This window comes from Rhinolophus sinicus, chromosome 2 (genome assembly GCF_057876585.1).
Source record: "Rhinolophus sinicus isolate RSI-liver-muscle chromosome 2, RSI-T2T, whole genome shotgun sequence".
Taxonomy (NCBI): Eukaryota; Metazoa; Chordata; class Mammalia; order Chiroptera; family Rhinolophidae; genus Rhinolophus; species Rhinolophus sinicus.
In genome coordinates this window covers 32428964-32456611 of record NC_142502.1, presented here as the reverse complement: position 1 = coordinate 32456611, position 27648 = coordinate 32428964, and the positions used below count along the sequence as shown (strand labels likewise).

Sequence of the window (27648 nt, the reverse complement as noted above, 5' to 3'; positions counted from 1 at the left end):
TATTTGTCTCTTGTTTTGAGTCTGGAAAGGGGATGGAAACATTCTGACATTTATGGCCAAAGGTCACTAAAAGTGGTGTTTCAGTTGGGGGTATTCAGCTTAAAGTAGTCACCTGCTCAAAGAAATAATATTCCTTCATAGAGAATAAACAGAATCTACAGGAAACATGCATGGAATAAACATGCACAGAAATAAACCTAAAGTCTGTGAGACAAATTTCTTAAATAACTGATACTAGAGACCACATATATTTTAAATTTTCCTTGCCAGTCTTCTTTAGTTCTCTAACATTAGTCTGAGTTCAATTAAATGGTAGGCTTATTTATAAATAATTTCAGTAGATACAAATTCACTTTACACAAAATGTTGTAGAATCTGTGGCAAGGTAGGAAGTGTTGGGTTAACTTGGTAATCCAGAATTTGGTTCTGAAAAAAAAATAATGTAAGTTTGTCTTAACTATATTTTCCTAATGCAAAACAGTAGGATCACATTGATGATGTAAGTTATTTTTAGTGATTTTCAAATGTGAATTGAATTTTACAAATAGCAAATAAAAACTCACTGCTTTGAAATTATGTTTTACCTCTTATGAGTGGTTAAATTGGGACTTAATTTGACTTATATTTTTTAAAGTCTGTTACTAAGATAATCATGAAAGTTTGAGTTGTACATTTTTATTTACTTTTCAAAAACAGCTAGTTGTAAAAGGCGGCCAGTTATTTTTCAGAAAAAAATAGAAATCTGATGTAAAATGCAAATGCTACAGAATGCTTCATGCGTCCCTTTGAAGTCTTAGGCAGTTTTGATGTGAAGTTAATATACTACATAAACAGTAGTACTTACTAGTAGTTTGGAAATTACAGGGCACACAAATGAATGGCCAATTCTGTTGTCAGTAGATAGACTTTCCAGATGGTGGCTATCATTTAGCAGATAATTTAAAATTGAAAACTAATTATTAGATCAAATAAGGCTCCAAATTTGTAAGGGGGTTAAAGTAGGGAGCATCTTTATTTTTAAAAAGAGCCATTTCTCCATGACATCTTTACTCCAGCTGCTTAGAGTAGAAGGAACTGATTGATCATAACTTTCTTCTTGTCTCCATTTTTGTTCTTTAACTGCAAACTTCATTATTATTATTTGTAAATTATTTTCAGGTAAGACAGAACAAAGAGCTAAGAAAAATAAACCCAAGAATAGATTTTGTGTAGAAGTTTTTCCTTTTAAAAACTGGTCTTTGGTTATTATGCTAAAAACTAGTACGGAAATTTGGGGAATTGGTAGTAGTTTTTAAGCCAAAAGTATTGTATATTTTAGCCAAGTATTCCACATTTACTTAGTAAATACCCAAATACAGTAGTCCCCCCCACCCCCACATTTGTGGTTTCACTTTCCGAGGTTTTAGGTACCTACAGTTAATTGCAGTCTGAAAATGTTACATGGAAAATTCCATAAATCCTAAGTTTTAAATTGTGTGCCATTCTTAGCAGCATGATGAAATTTCACATTGTCCTGCTCCATCCTACCCTGAACATGAATCCCTCTGCCTAACCAGAACTGCACTGTATACACAACCCGTGCATTAGTCACTTAGCTGTCTCAGTCGTCAGACTTGCACAGTATCATAGTGCTTGTGTTTAAGTAGCTTTTATTATACTTGATGGCCCCAAAGCGTAAGAGTAGTGAGGCTGGCAATTTGGATATGCCAAAGAGAAGCTGCAAAGTGCTTTCTAGAAGTGCAGAGGTGAGTACAGTACAAAAAATATTCTGAGAGACCACGTTCACGTAACTCATTACAATGTATTGTTATAATTGTTTTATTATTAATCTCTTACTGTGCCTAATTTATAAATTAAACTTTAGCACAGGTATGTAAGTAAAGGGAAAAACTAAACATAGCAAGCATTCAGTACTGTCCTTGGTTTCAGGCATCCACTGGGGGTCATGGAACGTGTTCCCCGCAGGTAAGAGAGGAGCTCCTGAAAACTAAGCCAATGAGTTTAGGAATTCAAAAAATTACTTACTAAAAACACCAAATACTAGGAATTCAAAGGAATGCTGACACTCATATTCAATATCATTAAACGTCACATTAATTGTTGGAATTGTACATCATGTTTAAAAAGGACTATTTACAAAATCTTCCTTTCCTAGCAATAGCTTCTAAATTTGCAGGTCCACCCCAAAGTGTTCCTAAAAGATCTCTTTCAATCTGTAATGCCTCCTCTAAACAAAGCTCTTTGCCTGCAGAAACACATTTTTTCAAAGCTCTAATTACTTCCGGTGGCCCTTGGACAAACTGTTTTAGCCATTCTTGTGCCTCTTCTAGACACTCATTTTCATCAGAAGACTGCAAGACCTCTTCAACCATTCCTAGGTTTAAAGCTTTTTGGGAATCCAGTTTGAGGGCCCCACTTAACACTTTGAGAGCTTGTCTACTGCCGATAATTTTAACCAGCCGGGTAGCACCACCCCAGCTCGGTATTATACCCATCTCCTTGTGAACAAATCTGATCTCACTCTCTCTAGTCATCAATCTGCAAAACAGAAAAAGAAAATCAGTTGTAACTAAGTATATATACTTTGGTCATAAAGTACTACACATTCAGGATCTGATCTGAAATCTCCATAGGTCTTTAAAGGTAGATACGTTATATTAAAAACTTCAAAAAAATATCTGGCTAAGTACAGAATTCAATTTAACACTTCTCTTTGAAAACAATGTCAACATTTTTGTTGTGCTTGCTTATCCTTTACAAGTAAGAATCTAGTCTTTATTTTTAAAAGCCCAAAGTATATCTTTCTAAAGTGAGTAGAGGCCTAATGAGAAAATGTGGATTAAGTGAAAACATGGGAGTAGGAAATGTTAGGTGCACACCATGAAAAAAAGTGCATAGTAAGTTATGGTCAAACAGTGCTCAGGAAAAGAAAAATTGTTTTGTAACTCAGCATCTACCCAGTCTTCCAGCAAATATTTACTGAGCACTACCAATGCCAGTTTACATTCCTTTTAGGAGAGAAAGGCACTGAACAGTGTCCCTGGTGATAAGTGCTATAAAGAAAAAAAAAATGGGGCAAAGGACTAGAGAATGAGACTATGTGTGTTGGGGGTGTGCTATGTTAGATGGAGAAGGCCTCTGAGTATTTCAAACTACTCATTACAAAAAAGAAGACCATAAGTTGGTTTAGTTTTCCAAAGTGTTCAAGGCTCAGGACAAGTGAATGTATCTGTATATTCTTGGGCATATCTGACGAGCGCAGTGCCCTCAGACATCTCATATCCAATAAAAATATTTTATGAAGCTCTAGGACACTTCCTTCATTTAGAAAAAAAAAAACATATCAAGGCAAATTAGCAGTATTAAAGGACTAAACAGTCTCTGGTTAATTTTCCTGTGATTTTGCCTTTTGTCTTAAGCCCTAACTAAACCCAAACACAGATCAGGAATGATTATGAAGGATACTGCAGAAGTCTAATAAATGCTTAAAGGTGAACACACTTTGTCCAGAGGGCATCTATAAAGTTTTAATTTACATCTGTTTATGTAGAGGATTTTTAAGTGTAATGCACATTCACATATAGCTTAGAATTCTTTAAATGTATTAAATTATATATTTAAATATACTTCATACAGTATACTTAAATTACATATTCCATAAGTATCTGTATTTCAGGGTAAAGTGAGAAAACCTTTAATTCTTTCACACATGGAGCATTTTATATTTAGTCTCATGTTGCCGGTAGAGCCATTGACAGCTTCCTCCTCCCACAGTGAAATGTAGCATCTTAAATGCAATCTGCACTGATGACAGCAGAGGGCACTGTCATATGAAATGGCCTGTTGTTTTTTTTTCTACTAGGTACAAGAATCCTCCCTAATTTGAAAGTATTAGTTTTCAAAGAGGCTAGAATCTTTGTAAATTATTTTATACACCAAACCTATTTTTAAATCTCTATCTATGTGAATATAAAGCTATACATTTCTTTTTTAAGTGCAAATCATTTTTTTATTTCTATTAAATTTATTGGGGTGACATTAGCAAAATTATGTTTCAAGTATATATTTCTATAATACATCATCTATATATTGCATTATAGAGTTATATATTTCAACTGATAAATTGAACCCCGAGTCATAAATTATATAGAGAAAGAAAAACTAATATAAAAATTTACTACTATGTACGAATTAATTTACTGAATCTTTCCTCATAGTATTCTATTACTGGATAATGCCATTTTTATGAAGTTCATAAAGAACAAAAATAGAATATATTGTTTATAGAACAGTTAGCCTATAAAACTATAAAGGAAAGTAAGAAAGTAATTATAAAATTCCAGCCACTAAATGGAAATGAGAGAGCTGTCATTTAGAAGGAGCAAGTAGGGGGTTTCAGGAGTGCTGGCACTATTCCAGTTCTTGGTCTATATCATGGTTACATAGGTTCCCATTTTGTAACAAGTCACTAGACTGAACATTTATGTTCCAAACACATAAAACCAAAATATTAGGTAGGTCTTATCAAAATTCCATCAGTAGTTAGAAGAAATATCTTAGATAACAATCAAATAAATAGTAAACATGTAGAAATATCTGTTTCAAAAACGGGTTCCAAACCAAAGGTCCATGGGTGAAATTTTATGTGGTTTCCTAAAATAGGGTTCCTAGCTTTTGCTACATTCTCAGAAAAACTAGAATGTGCAATGTGGAAATATCATGTAGGTATTAATATAGGTCCAGCTATCTTAAAAGTAATTAAGTTAAAACTATTCAATTAACATAGAATAAAACATGTCTAAAACTAGAAGAATTTCTGGTTAGGGAAATTATCTTCACTCAGATAGATAAAAATTCAGATAAACCAAAATATTGTTTCTGGTAACAAATATAAGCAAATAGCTGCTTTCTATAGCAGCATTTGATGGATGATCTTTTATGTACATTTGTAATAGATGAAAAATAAACAGATCGCAAATTCTTTTTTTAATGCTTAAACCATGTACCAAGATTTTGGTCCAAATCATGTAGAATAAGTTAAACTTAAATTGCATGCTATTAACCAATATGAGTGTATTTCTGTAAACATAGTTATATTGAAATAAAGTTTTAAAAAGCAATATATACATATATATATATATATATATATATATATATATATATATATATATATATATAATTGAATAAAAAGGCATTTTGTTTTCTTATATTTATTTCTTTAAAAGATAATAGACTATTTAAAGCAAAACGTAAGAAGTAACAAGTGTATAATGGAATGGAAAAAAAGGAATGAGGCCAGGGTTAGCCTTAAGGTTGAGAAGTGAAAGGAAAATTAATGAGTTTAAAAGAATGCCAAACATGAGCATTTTGGCATTTCTGTAAAAGAGAGTAGTATAAGGTAATCTGAAGACTAATCAGTATCACCTGTACATTGATGTGTACTTTAAACATTATGCTAAAACCTACATCTTCATTAACATTTAAATCTATATTTAAACATTTAAGGGAGATTATTACTATTTTTATATATAAGGAAATTGAGACTTAGAAGAAATACTTGCTTAAAATCAAATAAATAAAAGTGGCAAACTGAGATTGAACCTAAGTCTATCTGACTCCACTGTTAAGGCTCTTTTCTGTTTCACCATTTCACTTCACCAGTTATGCTATATACACTACATTTCGCCTTATGAACAGGCTCAAGCATGTAAGTCTGTACAGATCAAAGAGCGCTGTGCTGGTTCTCCTTTCAGCTGAGCTTGTCGGTCTTAGTAATGGTAACTGAGAACGCAGTTTCAAGCATATGTAAAGCACTAGATTCTACAAGAATCTATAAAGTATAGTTATCCAATACTAAAAAGAATTCTAGGGATTGAAGGGTTATTATAGGCCCCAAATAACTTTCTCTAATATTATTCCCCAATCAGCACTAAAGCTCCACAAAGTTACTATAAATCACAGTAAAGATAAGAAATGGATCTCAAAAGTTATTTTTATTGATGAAGAGGATGACTATAGCAGTCTCCATTCTCATTTTTTTTTTAATTCTTTACTTTTCTTTGTATAATTATTTTGAATCTTCAAGTTTCATATATTTCCATGGCTTCCCTCCCCAGGGATTTTGCTAAAATAGATTTGATTATAAATCATTTTAACTTTTTGAATGCATGGTAATAAAATAATGGTAGAGTAATTATACTAGACTGACTAAAATTATCTACTTTAACGACTGACAAAAAGAAAATATTTGTTACTTGATTATCTTGTTTAAGAATATATCAAATATTTATATTCAGGCAAAAATGACATTTGAGCATATGTTGATTATATTTGTGCACACAGTAATACAATTTTCATCCTACCTGAAATCACATGCTGTAAGAAATTCTGCTCCTCCACCCAATGCCCAACCTTGAATCAGTGCAACACTTATTAAAGGAAGTCTGTATATTGAAGAAAAAAGGAAAAATTGATGTTAACAATTTCAATATCAATCTACAAATGTTATTTAAAAAAATTTGAGATGCAATAGACACAAAATTATTGAACTATGTTTATAACAACAAATAAACCTCAAAGGACAGTAGAACCTTGAGCCTACACATCCTGAGGAGCAAAACAGTGTAATACTGAAGATACAATAATACTAAATGCCATCTAAGTTTACCAATATACCTCCCTGAATCATTAAATATTTTTAAACTATAGCCATGTTGTAACTTTATCCAAATATATGGATGCTTTTGGATAATATACAGCTCCTGGAACTTAACAACTGGCAATCAGGAATAACACAAAATGATATTGTCTTAGTCCAACTTTAGTGATATCAGGTTATAGATGGGAAGTTAAGGCTGTATCCAAAGGGAAGAAATGTGGTACAGAAGACTGCGCTCCTAAACTGTGTTATTATAAAGGTTCCTATCAGATATCTTTTCATTACTCACTGAAATGACCTACAGACTAATCCTAAGTAAAGGAATGCTTCTGTGGCAAAAATAAATCTTTCACCTTTCCTGTTTGCAAAACCCACTTTGCAGGAGTGTGGATTAAAAGGTAACTATAAAATGTTTTGAAAGTATGAAATTTTTTGTAGGTTCTAACCAAAATTCAAAACTATAGCTTTAAAGTAATTGAAAATTTCTTAACACATGCTGCTTCTGAGACAGGATAGTTAGCATGGTTGCGAGGTAGACAGAGGGGTCCCTGGTGGAATAAATAAAAAGCAGCCATATCCTGAAACTCCAGGCTCTGGAATGTCTCCTTCACTCCAGGACAGAGACATGAGAATAGCCTTAAGGTTAATAAATAATCTCAAATCCCTTCTGGCAGGAAAAAGGAGCTGATCTGATAGATAATGAGTTAGTTCGTTAATCCCTTCAGGATGGGCAAACAGGACAAACCTAATAGATGAATTCCATTACAAGGCTCCAGCCCCCTTTCCCAAGCAGGCAAGGGAAGGTATGAAAGTGGGAGTTTTTGCCTCAGTCACTGGGCACCCCTACTCGGGATCCCCTCCCGCTCGAGAGCTGCAACCGCTTCTCCTTCGCTTCTCTATTAAACCATCTTCCTTTACAACTTTTTGCCTCTCAGTCGACCGTGTGTCCATTCTCCAGCTTCACGAGACATGATGCGCCCACACCCAGAAACTGCCTGCAGATCCAACATCATCTATATCACTTCCAATAAAAAAGATTAAAAAGAACACCAAAATATTTTTAAGATTTAGCTAAGAAAAAGTCAAATGTAACATGGAGAGGGAAGTGAACAGGACCTGATACAATGGAAAAAGTATTTTAGAATATAATTTTAGGATTCCATTATTCTTTCTAGGTTCTCACATACAAACACCAAAAGTACAGTGATATCCACATTAGTAAGTATGCTAAATAAATATGAATTTCCTTAGTTTTTATAATTTTTAAATTGTTTCCAGTTGGAATACGAAAGTAGAAAGCTAATCAGCCCAAACGTCATTGTTTATAACCCCAAATGCGTCGTGATAGGCCAAGAAGAATTAGCTCCCTTTTCTTTTTCATGGTGCAAAGTGAATCCATGTTCCTTAGAAATCTGTACAATCTTTCTCCAAACCACAGTTCTTTTTCTCTTCTCTGGATACAGACAACTTCACTATACATTCTACTAATTTTGAATATTAGGTAATCTTTATGTGTCATCTCTTGACTAGTGTTTTTATTCTGCTCTCATATCAGTATTTAACTTTCCCATGTCTATACCTAAACATATCTAGTGATATAAGCTCTTTAGGGAAAAGTGCTATGTCTTAAATTCTTTTTACTTCTAATTGGCTCTTATTTTTTAAATACTTGTTATACTTCACTAACATTTAATTAAATGACTGTCCTTCATGCCACAAATAAATAGTTCATCGTCAGAATAAATGTACTTTGAAAATCAGGTATACCTGTTTTTTAAACTGTGGCAAATCAGAATAAAGAACTATTTTTGGTTTTTTAGAAATCACATTTTGAAAAGAAAAATACATTACCTCATAAATCTTGTTAAGGTGTTTTGCATGAACATACATAAGGCCATTCCATCCTTTATATAAGAAAAAGCATAAACACAAAGTTATAACACAAATATTTCATATAAAAAAAATGTTTTAAAAAGCATTTTCAGGACTGACAGTAACGAAGTCAGAAATACACCTAACTTTTTAAAAATAACATTTTAATTAAAATTTTTTGATTATGTCTGAAATACAAATGACGCAGTATTTTCTTTTGTTCATCTTTCAGGACTCTTTGATCTCAGTTTTCTCCTTTGCATATCTGCGGTATTTTTAATTTTGTAATTTAATTGTAGCCCTTACAGATTGTCTTGTATGCATTGTGTTTGGATTCATTATTATCTATACAAGATAAAGGCGAGGGAATATAATAAGTTGATTGTGGTCCTAGTTTCTATTCCTCAAAAATCTTATCAGAATTAAAGAAATGCAGCATGCATCAAGGCATACAGAATAAGTATTTGAAGAAATGCTTGAACAAACTGAGAATAGTACCAAATAAGAAACCATTCATTTCGGTTGGCTGGGGTAGCTGAGAAGGCTTCATAAAGGAGAAAGGGAGTGGCATTTGCCACAATAAGTTACACATTAAGTTCCCTGAATTATTACACAATAAGTTCCTTGAAGTTGACAAAATGCTTTCTTTATCCTCAGAAGCTGGTACGATGTTTTGCATATAGTATGTGTCTGCTACAGTTAACTGAATCAAATGAACTTTATATGGAGATCTGTGTTGATTCATAAAACAAATGCAGCCAATGAACAGTAAAAAACAATATAGTACAAATTTCCTAATCAAAATCCTTTCTCAAAAAGGTCTGTCTATATTATAGTGACGAGAAAATTAATACAAGCACAAACAGTTAGAAGGTTTAAAACTAGACTCATTTATATTCTATTAAAAACCTGTCCGATAGAGCCTGTTAAATGATCTCAAGTAGGCCTAATTTTAATAGGCCTATTTTCTATTACTAGATTTAGAGTACTTAAAATTCTGACGGAAGTACCTAGAATTGCTAGAAATGAAAGCAAAGCAGGTATTAGCCTATGTACTACTATAATTCTCATTTGAAAGATAAGAAGCAGTAAAAATATTTAAAAGTCATGGTTAACACCACAGACTCTAGAGCCAAACTGCCTAGGTTTGAATATGGGCTCTGCTATTTACTAGCTAGTTTGACTTTGAGCACGAGACTCTGTGTGCCTCAGTCTCGTCACCTGTAAAGTGGTGCTAATAAAAGTACCTATCTCATTAGTAATGATTAAATAAGGTATTATATGGAAAGTGCTTAGAACAGTGCCTGATGTATAATAACTGAACAAGAATGTTATCTATTATATCATTGCTATTATTATCAGTAATAGCACTGGCACTCAGATAATGAGTATGCTTTGGCTTTAAATGTATCACAAAGTAGAGACTACATTGTACTAGTCAACATGACCTAGGGGGAAGAAAGATTTAATTTATTAAATTTGTCCTCCAAAGCCACTGAGCCAACAATGGTTAAATGCTCAGGCCTCTTCCTGGTCTGCAGGAAGAAAACAAGCCAATGAGAGATAAATCCCTACTTATGATAGAATAAACTGAGGGAAAGGAACCAATGAAAGCTAGACCTGCTCTGATAAATGAAAGCTGGAAGCTGAGAAGTACTAAAAAAGGTTAGTAGAGCTGCTGCAGACGGTGATCGTTTCATCCTATCTGGATGTTACCTTGAGACCCAACCCTAGTCCCCCAGCTCTTCCGAGTATAACAAAGATGAGAAGCAAAATTCTCAGCCCAAACCTTTTGAGCCTTGCTTTTGCTCAGTGACCCACTCCAAACCCTTTGGAGTGCACTTTTTCTTTTAATAAGGAGCCCTTAAGCTATTCTCTGCTGCCCTGGTCTGCTCCTATTTCTTTGGAGTGTACTACCTCTTCTAATAAACTACTCTTTCACCACTTTACAAAAAAAAAAAAAAAAATTCTCAGCCTAAGTGTCCAAGAAACTGTTAACATCACATTGACTTTAAGCCACATTTATCCTCCTTTTTTCCCCTAAGTGCTTGTTATATGGATTTATTTCCTCAAAATATATGAAAGGGTTTAGAGAAAATTGTAATAGCTTATCTGTAAATTAATAATGCTAAAAAGGGACTGTAACAAAGAAATTAGACAGGAAATTTGAGGTCACCAGAAATTTAAGCAACAGAGAAATAAGGAGCAACAGATTAGCAGAAAAGTAACAAGGTAAATCAGGGGGTAAAGGAGGATGTTATCTTCAAGCTAGATTAAGTTTATAGGTTTCTAAAATGTCAGATTTTCCTTGAGGCAGTATACCCATTCATTGCAAAGTAAGCAGGTTTTTATTTCCTGACATCTTGAAGCTTGTAATTGGATTTTGATTATTTCTCGCCCTCTGAAAAAAATCTTCTTGTGTTCTACAGAATATTTGTGGCAGCAAATCCAAATCTTACAATTGGGTTAATACTTACATTAGATTTTTACCCCTATTTTATTCTTTTCTCTGTCCCATAACTTTTCAGGACTAATGATTGCGTCCATCTCTCTGCCTGGACCTTTTCAACGAAGGATTAACTGCCTAACAGAGAGAGTTGAAGCTCTTTTCCCACTCATTAAAGGATAGCAAAATGAAACCAACTTCTTAAGAGATCAGCTATATTAAAAAAAAAAAAGTGGAATGATAAACATACAATAAAATGGTTGCTGATGCTATTATGTGTACATGAGGGTTTTGCTGTATAAGTCTCTCTACTTTTGTTTATATTTGGTAATTTTCATTAATAAAATATTTTTTAAAACTGAAAAAATACAGTGGCAAAAACATCAACATAATTATCCTTTAAAAAAAAACACACCATTTAATAATCACTTTCTAGTATCTATTACAATTAGAAAAGAATGTAATCCAATTACTAAAATCATCATTTATTCCAGTTATCATGCTCAAAAAGTAAATTCACCAAATAAGCAGATGCTAGTGGTGAATCTGCAACAACAAAGAGTATATTAGACACAGAAGGGCCTCTTTGAGAGAAAGGTTGTTTATGACCTAAGTCCTGTTAAGAGTCTCAGGATGTCTGGGCCGTGAAGGGTAGATGCATTCATACGTGCAGCTGCAACTCATACACATGTATGAGCCTCCAAAGTCCCCACGCCATGTGCAATGTCAGTTTCACACAGATTTATAGTTATTTCTCAGGCATATAGAAATAGTCTACATGAAATGGAAATACTTATCAGGAACTTTATATATACCATTTCTAGTTCTTGTTAATTTTAAAATCACCATGTGAAAAAAATACCCCATTCTTCACACATATTACAGTGTTTCTTAATATTATTCATAAAGAGAATTTTACTCAAATTGCTTATTTCTACGCTACCTATTTCCTATATTATGACAGGCAGATTTCATAAAAGTATGTAAAGGATCCATTTACACAGGAAAATGTTTTAAATAAAATAAGGTATTTAAAGTACCAACCTAGGTTCTAAACATACACATTGTAAAGCAGAACTACAATTCCAGCTTTTCTTGAGGAGACTGGCAGATGTGCATAACAAGAAGGGATGGACATCTGCAGTGCTATTTAATCATTGCGCCTACACCACCTTACTTCTCACCTGTTGATCAAATCAACCTTACACTACTGCCACATTAAGAAAGCAGATTACGTGGAGAATGACCATACGAGAAAGAATAGTTTTGAACGGATTCCTTTTCTGAAGTCTGTATAAAAACTATGTATGTTTTCCTACACGACTTAGATCAGACCCACTACACATGTACGTGTGTTTGTGTGTGTGTGAAACAATTAGCATTGTTTCCACTTTTAGCTTTTCCATACATAGGGGTTAAAATCCTGGTTGCACAATCTAAAGAGACAGAAACAACTTTCTAACTGTAAGAAACCAAAATAACCTTTCACGTTTTTAGAGATGTTTTCCTGCCTGACTTATATCAGACCCACAACAATATATTATCTCATTCTACCTTCCCAGTGTCCTCTGCGAACAAAGTAAGGTGCCTAGCAACACAATCATTCTAAAGATGAAAAATTATAATCGAATGACTTGCAGGTCACATATCTAATTATTAGTAGAGCCTGAGCAAGAACCCATATATATTCAATTCTCTAGCTTAGTGCTCTAACCATTCAGACACATTAAAAACTTAAGTCTAGTGGTGCTACAAATTATGAATCTTCTCGTACGTAATAATGCTTATTAATATCATGATCTTTGAAATAAAAATAATAGCTATCTGTCTGAGATACTGTGCTAATAGGCACTTTATAAACATATCTTGAATTCTCACAATAGCTCTGTGAAATATAGATATAATTCTCATTTAGAGGTTAGGAAAATAAGACTTAGAAAGATTAAGTGACTGCCTAATCACTTAGCCAGAAAGTGTTGAAACCAGTACTCAAATCCAAGTCTATCAAAATTACCGAGACAGCTCTTTTCCTCACATATTTATATACAGAGATCATATACTACATAGAGTCATGTGAGAGTTGTGCAATACCACTAAAACATTATTACCTACATACAGCCCACATCTATAATTAAATGGCTATAAATACTTACATTTGTTCCTTCTTTTTGTTTGTTTTGCCTAGGGGTAGCGGGCAGAAACCAGAATACAAGAAAAAGAAGTTCTTTGAAGGACTGACAATGGAAGATGATTAGGATTCTTTTTCTATCAAGGTAATAATTCAGAAGCAAATTTTTATCATTTGTTCAAAGCTAACCATGTACCAAAGCTATACTAGGTACCTTATACATGTACCTTGTGTAAAATTCCTTATCAGGAGGATGTTACAGGGTTTCCATTTAAAAGAATTCAAATTCTTGCTGGTTTTAAAAATGGACTTTGGTTATCGCTAATCTTCCTGTCCTTCCTTTTTGTCCCCTCTCCAATACTTCACGCTATTGCAAACTAATCTTTAATTTAAGAAGCAAAACTCTGATCCTTGGAAAACTATTAAAGAGTAGCTATCATCATAATAACCATATAAGTAAAATATAAATATCTCAGCCATAGATGTCTGATAAACATGCAGGACCTAGTATGTAATTCATACAAGACTTGCCTCTGGAGTTCCTAGTGCTTTCACAGCATTCAGATCAGATCCTGAGGAGAAAGTATTTTTTGCCCCACGAACAATGAGACCTTTCCCCTCTGTCCAATTTTCCAATTCAATCACTTTTTCCAAAAGTTGTAGAATCATAGCACCTGCCAGAGAGAGAAGGGGTAATCACAAACAGCTAAAATACTGGAAAAACAGAAATAATTTAGAAACCATAAGTCATCAAACAATACTCTTAAGTCATATATTTTACAAATATTTACTGAATGTCTATCAAATACTTATTGGGTTGGTAGTATGAAGTATATACCAAAGAAGTATACATGGCAGTGCCTGCTTTAAAAGTTTACAATTTGTTAGTGATTTCTATATCTAAATTAATAAATCATGCTAGATATATGGTTAGGTAGAAAAAAGAGAATATATCATACATGTCATAGGAATAGGAAAATTGGAATTAATAATATGGGATATGGTGGTAAGAAAAAAGTTATTTCTTCATGTAAAAATGAAATACAGGCATGATGTAATAGCAATACACACTGTCTTAGTCAATAAGCTCACTAGAGTTATATTCCTAACTTAAATATAGTATGGCTTACCAGAAGACCGAGATCTTATGATATATTGGACATATGGTACACAAAACAAAGGTGACATTCTTATCCTACTCGCATCAGAACTACTATAAAGGATATTAGTTCCGGAAAGTGATAGATATTAGTTCCGCAAAGGTATACTGTTCCAAGTTTGACAAACTTGAGAAGCCCAAGAAGTACTTCATAGGCTGCCAATAAAATGCCTAACAATCATCAATTCCATGATTTACATATTAGATTGTTACCTTGATATCATTCTGAAATTCTACTGGAGCTTCTTTATAATGGATAAATTTTAAATGAAAACAGCAGGGACTGTCATTCTTTTAGATATGCTTTACCTAGGTGATCTTCCAAGTTCATAATGCTCTCAGCATGATTAAATTCATTCTTTCGTCTGCTTAAGAAAATCTTTAGAAGCCAATATTAAGATCATAACAGAGGGTTAAAATTAATAAAGAATGTGTACCACCTGGTTCCACAATTTACTATACAGGGCCCATTAAACTATGTCCACTTCTTTGGATTATAAATCCCACGATGTCAAGAACTATTATTTTCTTTTCTATTTTCTGAAGTAATCAGGAGTAAAGTGTTTCTACAATAAATGTTAAATTAATGTTGCTGATTCACAAACGACTACTGCAACTATCCTTTCTAACTGCTGTGACTTCATTAAAACAGCAGACTTTCCCAAAGAAGTCCTACATGCTTTAGAAGTATAGTTCTAGCTCTCAAAAGATTTACAGTCTAGTAGTTTTTTTTGTTATTGTTTTTTTAACAAAAAAACACACATTTAGAGTAAGAATACATCTATATAGGTAAATATGGACTTTCCATCATCCCTAATATTTAAGCTTCAAAAAAAAGAAAAAAATCTAACACTGGCCTTGAGTATGAGAAATCTACACCAGTGGTTAATGTTGAACTCATCTTTTTTACTTTGTACAATAATTGTTAAGAGTTAGGAGGAACCTTAAAGAGTATCTGCTTGGGTGATTTTCAAACAAGAACCTTGGGAGTTGTGTGCTGTTTCGTTCACTCACCATTTCCAAACCCAACCCAACCCAACCAAACACCATTACCCAAATTAATGTAGCTTTGTTTGTATTAGTTTTAAATATTAGGCATCAAATTAATGTTTGTTTCCACTTGAATAAAAAGTTTTACAACTGTAAATTATTTGTAGCATTCAGTAGTAAAATAAACTATTAATCTAATCCAATTCTCTGGAGCAGTCTTATCTAATTTTATTTTTCCAAGCCTAATATTAAAATTGGCTTTTATTCTCTGAATCAATGGAAGGTATGAAGCTGCACGCTCCAATAAAGTAGCCACCACTCACATGTAGCTACTGAGCACCTGAAAAGGTGGCTTGTCCAAATTCAGATGTGCAATGAGTGGAAAATACACACCAGATTTCAAAGACTTGGTATGAAAATAAAAAAGAAAAATGCCTCTTAATAATTTTTTTTATATCAGTCACATGTTAAGATATTTTGAATGTACTGGGTTAAGTAAATTATTAAAATTAATTTTACCTGTTTCTTTTAAAATTATAGCTACTAGAAAATTTTAAATTAAATATGTGGCTTGCATTTGTATCTTGCATTATATATCTATTGGTTAACACTAATAGAGAGAGTCATCTCTGAATTCTGCTAAGAAAAGTCATCTTTGGTTTAAAGATCCACCATTGGCAATTTATAAAGCTTGCAGTCTATTGAATTATGTCTATAGGTATAATTACATATGGACGTATGAAAATTTACTGTGATACTTTTGAGCCCAATATTTTAAACGCTACTATGGGTATAATTTATCCCCGTGAAGCACATAACTGAGAAATAAATTGCCAAAAATCACCTTGAAATACGAGGGCTGGGTAGTCAGCAGGGTTACTCATTAGCTGTTGCATAACATCATGAAAGCATAATCTGAACTTGAGCTTTGACAAAAAATTACAAATCACCTATGTCCCGGACCTTCAGGTCTCTTAAATATGAAATTCTTATATGCCAAGAGTGCTGCCTAGTAAATAAAAGGTATTTACCACTATCTAAGAGTTAGGAAAGGGACGAAAAGGTAAGTACAGTGTTTTCATTGATTATTGGAATTACATGGTTAAAATCAGTCTTAGTTCAATTCACAGAAATTAAGCTGAGCAGTAATTTATTTTTTTGATTTATAGGTTTTCTCTTTAGTTTTAAAAATCTTTGAAACCATCTTCCCTTTGTGTCCCTGTGACATTAGTTGAACACAAATAAATGAAGTTATTTAGCAGTTAATAAATTTCAATGGAAAAATAATTAAGATTACTTTGACAGTTTCCTTTTTATCAGCCTCTTATACATGGATTTAAAAAAAAAAAAACATTAGAATTTTCACAATTAGTAAAAAATGTTCCTGGTTTATGTGATAGTTCTGTTTTGTTTTCATGTTCTACAAAGAGTACCTCAACTTTCAAGACTTCTGTCACCAGAGTAAGGCTAAGAGTAAGAAGGCTAGATTTAGCGTCATTCTTTAACTAGCAAAAGAAAGTTCTTTATACCCGAGAAGGCATTCTTTTTACTTGGATTGTTCAGAGTAAGAATGCCAATGCCATCATCTTTCTTCTGAAGGTCAATGGATCCACCAGGAAACTGCTGAAGTTTTTTTTTCACTTCTTCCTCATGGAAGCCATGAGATGTATTATAAAGTGACAATCCCACTGGATGAAGCAATTTTGTCCTTAGAGACATAGATGATGTCTTCAAAAGACTTCCTGCCATTTCTGGAAAAGAGAAATAAGTATACAGTAGCCTAGAGAAACAGACACTTTTCTAACATTATATACATTGATAGGCTTTAGTGACAGAGCTTTCTGTTTAACTGGGAGTACTTCCGCACTTCTAAAAGCACTCCATGAGAATACGATCATTACAGAATTCCTTTCTTTTTCCCCCTTTCTCAAACCGAATTATTCACAAAGTATATAACTTCAGTATATCATTGCGAAATGATGACACAGTAGACATAGTTGCATTTACTGGGATCCAGTCCACTAGGGAGGTTTAGAAGAATGTTGCTGTTCTGTACTTAGCACCATCTCCAGCCTCCAGGTAGTCTTTCTCATGACAGTAGTTCTTCTTCCTCCAGTTCTTTAACTGTTTCAAAGTCTAAGAATAAATTCAGTGCAAATGTCCCCATAGAAACAGTCTCAATGCAGAAGTGCTACAAAAGCAATCACACTCTCTAACACAAATTTTATTCTTAGCATTATACTTAGCGTATGCAATGTTTTCATTAAAAAAAGCTGGAAGGGGTCCTGAGGAAAACGGGGAAAGAAACAGGAATGTGTTTGTATGTGGTTTCTGTTCCCTAGGGTTCTGTCACTCTTCTTACTTTATATATACATCCTGGGTAATCTCAACTCCGCCTGTAGGCTTTTTTTGCCCTATGTAAGCATTTTTGTTGATATAAAACACACATTCAGAGAAGTATTAACTTATACATACGTAAGTTACAGCTCAGTGAATTTTCACAAGGTGAATGTATTCAAGTAAATAGCACCCTGTAAATAACCTGAATCTCATAAGGTCCACTGTCCCACCTTTCAGTCTCCGCTCCAAATAAGAATAACAATTATCTTGCTTTCTAATACCCAAGATTAGTTTGCCTGTTTTTGAACTTTATATAAATTCAATAATATAGTATATATTTTGTGTCTGGTTTCAACTATGTTTGTGACATCCATTACTGTTATTATGTGTACTTAGGCTCTAAAAAGTACATTCTTTTCATTCTTGTATTTTATTATATGAATATACCACAATTTATATTTTCTAAAATAAATGAACTTTGGGGTTGTTTCCAGTTTGGCACATTACAAATAGAGTTGTAAACATTTTAGTATGTGTCTTTTGAGTCAACATGTATGCATTTCTGTTAGCTATACATCTGGAAATAAAATTATTGGGTTGAGCTGCATCTGGCTTATACTAATCGTTAAACATTAAAGAATTTTGCAAGTCATTTTTATTAAACCATTGGTAGCTTAAAATTGACCATGGTGGAGTATCAGCAAACTCTACATTTCAATCTCAATTTCTCTCTGTCTCTGTCTCTGTCTCTCTCCGTCACACACACACACACACACACACACACACACACACACACACACAGAGCTGGTTTCCCAGTACATTACTGGTCATAATGACTATATCTATCTGTTCAACTTTAAAAGATACTGACAAAGAATTTTCTAAAATGGTTGTATCAATATAAACTGGTAGTTCCATACCTAGTGAAAGTTCTAGTTGTTTCACAACCTTGTTTTCATTTGCTATGTCTTTTTTCTTGTTCCATTTCAGGTATTCTAGAGTAATATATCATTGTGGTTTCACTTTGCATTTCTATGTCTAATGAAGTCAAGCTCCATTTTAATTGGTCATTTGCATATCATCTTTTGTGAAGTGTCTATTCAAGCTTTGTGTCCATTTCTTCATTTGTGTTTTAATTATTAATTTTTTGAACTTCTTTTGTTTGCCTGTAGCTTTTATCAAAACCCGTTTGATGACAAATCCCCCATTTCTATCTACAGTTGAGACCTTATGCCTGTATACTCCTAACTCAAACAGAAATCTACTTCCTTACTCCTCACCTCTAGGTGTACCAAAGACTTTCCAAAATGATTCCCTAAACCTGAACTCATACTTCTCCTAAACCCTGTGCTCCTTCTTTATTCCTTCCCTTAACTATTGATGGTATAGTCAATCCAGTAAGCCATAGCATAAAAACCCAATCTCTTCCTCCCTGCCCCCCACTCCCCACATGCAACCTACCTCTAAAATGATTTCTTCATTCTTAGCTTTCTCATCCTTTATTCCTTCTACTACTAGCATAGTTCAAACCTCATTAAATAACACCTGGACTATAAAATAGTCACCAAGTAGTGTCACATACTCCTGAAAATCAGTTATCTTTGTAATCCAACCAGGTTATTCCAAATTAAAGTTTTTCAATAGCTTTCTACTAACAAAGGGATGAAGTCCAAAGCTCACTTTGACTTGTCCCTTACCTGTATCTTGAATCTCCTCTCTCATGACATCTCGACACAGTCTACATAAGACACCAAACAACCAGAGTTCCACAAATTTATCTTGCTAACATATATTATTACCTCCATCTACAATGTCTTTCCTTCCTCATTGACCTGGTAAATATAGAATCATTTTTAAAAACTGAATTCCTAAGTTTCCTTTATGAGGGAATGTCCTAAGTACAGATAATCATTCCCTTTATTTTTCCCAACACAGTATACTACATCATTCCATTTTAACACATTTTGCACATCATTTTAATTTTATTTTTCATTTGTCTTTCTCACTCGACAGAAAACTTCCTGAGAGCAGTTCTTTGAGGTACATGCATACCACTAGAGCCTAGTATAGAGCTCAACATATAAAATGTACTTAATAAATGCTTAATGAAGAAAATGTGGGAAAATGGAAAAAGAAATCATCAGGTTGCCAGATGGAATGCAACAAACTTGTTTTATAACTTTGGAAATATCTCTGTGAGTTATAAAATGGTATCAGAAAGAGATGGAGAACATGGCACCTTCAAATATGTTACAACACAATCTCCCTTCCCTCCACTTTAAATTGCTTCACCTTCAAGTGGCATTTTCGTTCAAGTGTCTCAGCAGAACACTTGGAACTGTATAAGTATCTAAAAATATAACACAGTAGAATGCAATCCCCTAAACAGATATGCTTTAAGAACTGGGAACAGTATTTCAAAATTTCACCACTGAAGTGACTTATAAATACAAAGACAAATCATTTTATTGAAAGCTTTATTGTCCTGAAGTATATAGAAATGTAATGTTAAGTATTTCAATTAATTTTAAGATATTTCTATTTATTTTTAGATATTGCATATTCTTAACCAAATATCAAAAATGTACACTACTAGAAGTATAAATCTATGTACACATTTTCAAAGAAATCGAGAAGATTTAAAATAAGGTGGCCCCTCAGGACTTGCACATAAACATAATGAATGAACTTGAAGGGGAAATAAAGTGATAAAGGTAGAAAATTTAGGTCTATGGAAAAATGGAAGGGGGGGACGTCAAACATAAAATGTTATTACTAATTAAGTATGAAGTGGTTATGAAAAAAAACAAGGATTTTGGAGGCTTCCTAAGTTATCTCCCAAATGTGAATATTGCCTCAAGAACTCTTAGGGGAAGAAACCCACACTAAAAATTTCAGGAGTTATTAAGATATTGGTTTTCAGCCAAAGGCACATAATTCAGTCGAAATACTATAGCTTTCTGTAGGAAATGAGGGGAAGTAGTTTGCCACCCCAAAATATGCCTTTGGGGGAAAATGATAACTTTAAGTTGGCTATTTTTAAGAAACAGAAGACTCAGAAAGAACCTTTGAACCTACTCCATTACCCACCTAAAGAAATTCATATAGAAAAAATTCCAGGAAAGAGGCTATTATCATAGATAACTACAGTTTAATATGAACTAAGTATGACAGACAGGTAGGAACCTAGCAAGGCCTGTTTGTGATCAAAGCCCTCTCTGTGTCCCATTATTAAAGATGGCCCAGCAAACATTTGTTTATGAAACATCTGCTTTTCCATCTTCATATGAACTGCCTTCCTCTCCTTTTAAGTCCCAAACCAGAACCTCCATCTTTCTCCTTAGCTCAAGATAGCTTATAATCCTTAATTGCCTGATTTCTCTACAGGCCCCATGTTCTTACATAATAAATTTGATTATTTTCTTCTGCTAATCTGTCTCATGTCAATTTGATTTTCAGATGAGCCAGAAGAATTTAGAAGGGTAGAAGAAAAATTAGTTTCCTCCCCCACAGAGGCAACAAAGTGATTCCACTGATACTACTGCCATTTTGAATTTTCTTAGTTCTGTTCCCCTTCCTTAATTTCAAATGCACAGATCCTCTCTACAATATGTTCACTCATTCTCTCTCTCTCCCTCAGCTTGTGTGTTAAAAAGAACCTGGGACTGCCTTTATCTTGGCAAGTGTCCCATCTGAAGAAAGTCACATAGGTTCCTTAGGCTGGTTTCTAGTCTAGGAAAAATAATCTCTCAAGGTCAGTTTACAAAAGCTGGAGACACACATAGAGTCAAAGCCAAACACAATATACCCAAGCTTACTTTTTCCTGGTGTATGCTTTATGCAAGTTTTGCCCCAAGGGGTAAGTCAGATAATGGAAGATACAGCTCAATGGAAAATTAAATGGGGGCAGAGGTCATGATGTCATATCTTCTCCACATTGACCACGACATCAGTATAAAACATATGTGCCAAAGAACCCCGATAAGGACCTGGATGGCAATTTAAAAATATATAAATTTGTCTATATTTTCCATAATATTGTGTTTGGGGAAAAGAACAAAGAATTAAATAGAAAATAAAGAGGACTAAAGTTTATAAAATCATTATAGTTTTAAATTATTATTGTGAAACAATAGAATCAACAAACAATAAATCTCTCATTGTAAGGAGTCTGTTCTGTCCCCATATATTACCCTTCCCTCTGGTACCCAACAACACAAAACTGGTACAGATGCCATCAGATCTACATCTTCTTATCTTTAAATCATTATCAATTTAAATATTTCTGTTAACATTATTTTTACCTCATTAAACATCTTTGATATGCTGATTTTTCCAAAGAAACCTCAAATACTTCATGTATCCTTCTCTGTATTAATTCTGTATTTTCTCTCTTCCCCCAACTCCTGTCCTCCTTCCACTACTAACGCTCCCTTCTTTTCTCTCTTCTCCTCATATTCTGTTGTCTGTGCCACAGAATAGTACCATAAAAACTCAAGGTCACTGCTTACGCCTACCAGGTTTACTGACCTCAAGTTTAGGAATCCAATTCTAGAAATCTGACGATAGACTATTCTGTACACTTTCATCCCAATTCTAATTTCAGAGATTAAGAGTTCAGTGCTGAGATGATGTAAAGGTATTAGACACTATTAAATTATTACATACCTAAAAGTAAAAATAAAGAAACGGGACTGAGATTCAGGTTTTGTACAAACATGTAGTTCAGCAATCAGCATTTTGCATTAGTTCCAAAATCATGAGGCAATGAAAGGGTTCTGAGGATTTATAACTTTATAAACTTTCTTCAGGACAAAGGGTATGTTTAAAACTTATCATGCAAGATGTTTTGCTGTCCTGCTACAAGCAGATTCAGTCCAGCTGAACAAGCTTACAATCAAGCCACTGAAAGGGAAGAGAGCTCCATGGACATGTGATATCAAAGGTGTTTCCCTGTCAATTTTTTTTTAATGTTCTGCAAAGGTGACCAAATAGTTCCCCTCCCTGCATAGGGCACAAGCTAACTGTTCTCTTAACAGCTGTAACCTGTTTTCAACCTGCTGGAATTTGGTGATACAAAAAATTAACACAAATGCATACTTAATCGGAAAATAATTAGCCTAAGGCATGTAGTAAACAAAAATATCAGAAATATTCTGTTTTAGACTGTCAATATATATGATCTGTTTATCGGGTTTTGATTTGGTTTTTAGACTGTCATTACATAATGTGCCTTTCGACTATCATTACAATACCCCTCTTCCTCACACAGCTGAAATGAGTTTTTCAGTTCCGCAAATCCTTTAGGTTTTCTCTTCATTCCAAGTCTTTATATATGTGACCCCTCGCTTGTTACTTCCTCAGGGTAACTCCAAGTCATCTCCTTTAATACTCTAGACTACATAAAATACTCCGTTCTCACAGCATTTATATTCTTTATTAACCCTTATCACACTTTCCTGTAATCACTTCCTTAACCAAATCTTCCCACTAGATTTGGCTGCAGGAAGGCATTTGCAGGTTCTACCATAGAGCAGGGCTTGACAAACGACATTTGCTAATAATATTAATAATTTGGCATACAAGACATCCATAATGCTGTAAAAGGCTTAAGAATCTGTCCACAACCCAACTCTCCACCTATGCTGTTTATTATTCTCACCACTCACCCTCTGTGGATTCCATTCCTCTTTGCAAGCTGGTTTCTCTTAGTGGACTGAAGATCACTGCCTGTGTCCCACCTGACTATTGTGCACTCATCTTTCAGGTCACACCAGTTAAGTTTGAAGAAAAGATCAGCTGTTTGATTTGATTACTATGCTCCTCCCTCCCTCAGTACATTTCACAAATTCTATCTTTCCTTCCTTCAAAGCTTATTTCTTCCAAGAGAGTTATAATTCTTCACAGGAGTCCTCTGTTATCCCTGCCCATGCCCAGTTTATCTCTGTACTTCTAGCACCGAGAGCGGTAGTTGGTAAACAGCAGGTTCTCAGATGTGAAAATGAGGGGGAAAAAGGAGTGGGCACGTCGATTTAGATTTTTCTCTCAAGGTCCTTATCAGCCATTTCAACGTGTAAGTAATTTAAGTAATCTGTGGTTTTAATCCCCTACATTTGTGACTCTTGTGTATGTGTAGCAGTAAAAGTACTATTGAGGCTCAAAAAAGTTCTAGAATGAAAGAACATATTCCAAAACTGAGTTGGACATTTTTTTTGGTGTTGGAAAGTTGGCTGCACAAAGCAAATGATGTAAGTTTTAGTTAAGCAGGATGATTTAATACGTAGGTAGTGAGAAGGAAAATTACACAGGTCCCTGGGAACATTACCTATTGTTGAAATGAATTTCTAGGTCCACGATGAAGTTGCTCCTGTTCAGGGTGGCCCATCAGCAAAACAAAACTTAGATAACTTTGCCATCCTGTAAATGCTCCGTTTGACCAGACATGCAGTCTATTGAATCAGCCAACACCTCAAAGCCAGGCCAACTCAATGTGAAACAAGGGTGACTATGCGGCCCCCGCCAATCCGATATTTTCTGTCAATTCCTTTTTCTTTATTCTTTATCCTGTACAATCTCTGGGCCTTCTGCCTCATTTTGCAATTCTCCGAAAGGAGACTGTCCGTTTCATGACAGTCTGAAAATAAATACATTTGTTTGCATCACCGAAATTGTTTTCTTTAGTTATTTTTTAACACTACTTAGCACAGGGTCTGGCAAGTATTCCGAATTTAAATCAGTGCGTTGAAACGATGCCTCCCTACTCTTTCGAAAATGTCACCGGCTACCATTTCCCCTTCGTTCTCTGGAAAGTTTTCTCATCCTTCCCCAGCGCCCTCCCTCACCTGGCAAAGTCCGGCGGCGGCGCGGGGCACTGCGTCCCCCCGCCCAGCAGAGGGCAGTGGGCCTGCGCGGCGGCTTCGCAGGGACCGCGTCGCTGGACCCCGCTTTGGAATTCGTGTGGACAGGCGCTAAAGTCCATTACACAGCGACATTCTAGGCGTTTCTCCTAGATGACACTTAATATGCAGCCCCTACGGCCTAAGTCTTGCAGGACGCAGGGGTGGCGAGTTTCCCTTCCGCTCCCCCCGCGTCCTCCTTCCGCTTTCCCGAGCCCCGTTTCCGCCCCGCTGTGCCCGCCCTCAGCCGCCGCTTGTCGCCCTGCGCTCTTCCTTGTGTCTGAAGTGAGCCCGGGAGCGCGGACTCCTACTGTGCGTGCTGCGTGGTTTGGGTTCTGCCTCGCAGGGTTAGAGCTGGTGCAGCTGTGAAAGTGGAGAAGGAATCCAGTTTAGGGGAACATTGAAATGATGAAGGCTTTTCCACCCGCTGCCCCTCGCCCCATTCCAGCGCCGCAGTGGCACCTCACGCTAACCCCGGGCTCCTGGTGAGCCAGCACAGCTGCCATCTTTCCAGCGCCCTCATGATCATCTGCTGGGACCTGATCAGCCATGAGATGTTCTCCAATGTTTACAAGATCCGGGAGACATTGCACAAAGGCTGTACCTGCAGGTGGAGGGGAAGGTGGTCAGTAGGACAGAGGGTAACATTGATGAGTCGCTCATTGGTGGAAATGCCTCCACTTAAGGCCCTGAGGGCGAAGGTACAGAAACTACTGTAATGGCTGTTGTAGATATTGTCATGAACCATCATTTGCAGGAAACCAGCTTTACAAAAGAAGCCTAGAAATACAGCAAAGATTACATGAAATCAATCAAAGAAAAACTTGAGACCAGCCTGGTGGCTCAGGTGGCTCAGGTGGTTGGAGCGCACGTGCTCCTAACACTGCCAAGGTCGCAGGTTGCATTCCCACATGAGCCAGTGAGCTGCACCCTCTACAGCTAAGATTGTGAACAATGGCTGTCCCTGGCACTTGGCTGCCCTGAGCCACCGGCTACTGTGTGCCCCCGTGAGCAGCCAGTGGCCAGTATGAGTGGCTGGCAGCCAGCGTGAGCCGCCATGGGATGCCTGCTGTGGGCTGTTGTGGGCTGCCATGAGTGGCCAAAAGCCAGCGTGAGTGGGTGGAAGCTGGCAAAAGCTGCCATGAGCTGCTGTGATCCACGCACTGATGACTGGCGACCAACTGCCTAGGAGGCGGGGCAGGCGGGGGTGCAAGGCTCTTAATACTAGCATGGGTCAGGGAGCTGTGTCCTACACAACTAGACTGAGAAACAATGGCTTCGGGGGTAAAGGGGGTGGGGGAGACGGAAGAAGGGAGGGGAAGACAAATTTGAAGAACAGAGACCAGAGAGAGTAAAATCTTTTATGACAGGGGCTGCAGAACAAATTAAGCACATCCTCACTAATTAAAAAAAAAAAAAAAAGAAAAGAAAAGAAAAAGAAACGATGAAGGAAGTGGCTAACTTGCATAGCCACTAAGAAGATCCACAGTATCTCTGACGTCAGTGAACCTGGGCCAATGATAAGAGCACACAGAAAATTTGCAGAAAAATTCCTATGCCATAAGTGACATTGGAATCAGAAAGCTTCAAAACCAGAAGAGGCCTACAAACTGGAGTTGTGTGAATTTCAGCAGAAATCTATGAATTACTCTCTCAGGGACTAGATTGACTGCCTTTGCACCATTGTATAAACCTGTCAGTATTTTGCCACAATATGGTATTAGGGCAAGAAGGAACAGCCCTTAAAGTCTGGGAATAAAATTGTCCACCATCCATGCAGAATCGAGGCACCAGAGGAGAAGTGAAACTGATTGAAGGAAAAAGAAAATTAAATCTCTTGCATACCTGAGCTTATGGCTTGAAATTTATACCTGTTATGTGTGCTTCCTGTATTTCCTTTGCGAGTGTGTATGTGCGTGTGTGTGTTCCAAATTGTAATATGAACCATTTCATATATTTTTATTTTCCTTAATGCTTTAGAAGTTATACATTCTGATTTTAATTCTTCTATGCTTACTTATATTTCCCAAAAATCTGTATCAAAGCAAAGTATAATATTTTTCCATCAAAGCAGAATGTAAAAGTTTTGTTTACTCCTTTCTTTGTAAAGTAACTTAGTAGTTCTTTTATTTCATCTTCCTTTCTCTTTAGATATATAATCTGGTATTTGAGGCCTACTTTATATTACAAAACTTTTATTTTGTACATTTCTTATCTTTTATTTCAGTAATTTTCCAAATTTGCATTTCGTTTTTTTATACCACACTTAAAAGACTTTAGACTTAATCCTATGTTTAAAACCATTGGTTGTATTATAGACCTACTTCAACCTTTCGTTTTAATTCACCCTTACTTGGTTGGAAAGGGACTTAAAACTTTTTTGTGTGTGTTTTTTTTTTTTGTTTGCTTTTTTCCCCAAGAAGTACATATATTGTCTATTTTCTAAGCCCATGTATATTTGAAACTGTCTTTCCTGTATTTTCCTACATGAACGTCAATTGGCTGGTGATCAATTCTTGGATCACAACCTCTCCCTTTTCTCTGTGGACCTTAGTCTCTTTTCTTCTGTTAGAGGAGAAATCCAAGGCCAACCTGATATTTGCTCTTTTGTAAGAAATCCTCTTCTCTATCTATGTGCTTGTAAGACTTTTATGCTACTCTTGTAATGTTATAGATTACCACCAAAATATTATCTGGGTGTACATCTCTTTTCAATGATTGTACATGGGCTGCAGTTTTTTGTACATCTATGCATACAATTTTTTTTTTTTTCCCCTTCTTCCTGAGGAAAGTTTTCCTCAGTAACAACTTAACCACTAAGGTGAACTTTCGGTTTCTGGCTCCCATTTTTCCAACATTTTAAGCCCCTTTCTAACCAAGTAAATTCTACATTACAGATTTTCTAGTGGGGGAGTGAACAATGAAGAAATAATAAATATGTAATAGAATATCAGGTATTAGTATATAAGTACTATGAAGATAGATAAAATATGTTCAGCCTAGTGTCAGAAGTTAGTATTTTAGGTTGAAGGAAGGCTTGCACTTTTGTTTATCAATTCCTGTTTCTCTTCATGACAGATAACAAGGTTCTCAAGCATCGTCAGATGTACAGTATCAGTAGGAGCTAGGTAAATGTGTCGATTCCTGGTCCCACTTCCA

The 27648-nt window shown here is 35.3% G+C and overlaps 1 protein-coding gene across 3 annotated transcripts; it reads right to left on the bottom strand.

Moving 5' to 3' along the window:
- Positions 1 to 1802: 1802 nt before the first annotated feature.
- On the bottom strand, positions 1803 to 25922 carry ECHDC1 (ethylmalonyl-CoA decarboxylase 1). 3 transcript variants are annotated; one of them, XM_074333549.2, is made up of 7 exons: positions 24436 to 24695; positions 23919 to 24227; positions 16783 to 17004; positions 13636 to 13778; positions 8510 to 8562; positions 6363 to 6443; positions 1803 to 2538 (listed from the first exon to the last, which is right to left on the bottom strand). In XM_074333549.2, the coding sequence occupies exons 3-7, from the start codon at positions 17000 to 17002 to the stop codon at positions 2130 to 2132; spliced, it is 906 nt and encodes a 301-aa protein (XP_074189650.1). In that variant the 5' UTR covers positions 17003 to 17004; positions 23919 to 24227; positions 24436 to 24695; the 3' UTR covers positions 1803 to 2129. The 3 variants fall into 3 exon arrangements, with proteins under 3 accessions (XP_074189650.1, XP_019585032.2, XP_019585031.2); XM_019729473.3 differs by lacking the exon at positions 23919 to 24227 and having other exon boundaries at positions 24436 to 25922; XM_019729472.3 differs by lacking the exons at positions 23919 to 24227; positions 24436 to 24695 and adding an exon at positions 23263 to 23813.
- Positions 25923 to 27648: the final 1726 nt, after the last annotated feature.

Bases quoted from the DNA above. Each gene is read 5' to 3' on its own strand.
- ECHDC1 (XM_019729472.3), bottom strand. The intron at 8,563-13,635 runs GCAAGTCTTGTA...TCTTATATAAAG, and splicing joins AAGCACTAGGAACTCCAGAG to GATGGAATGGCCTTATGTAT. The intron at 2,539-6,362 runs GTAGGATGAAAA...TCTGTTTTGCAG, and splicing joins CTTACAGCATGTGATTTCAG to ATTGATGACTAGAGAGAGTG.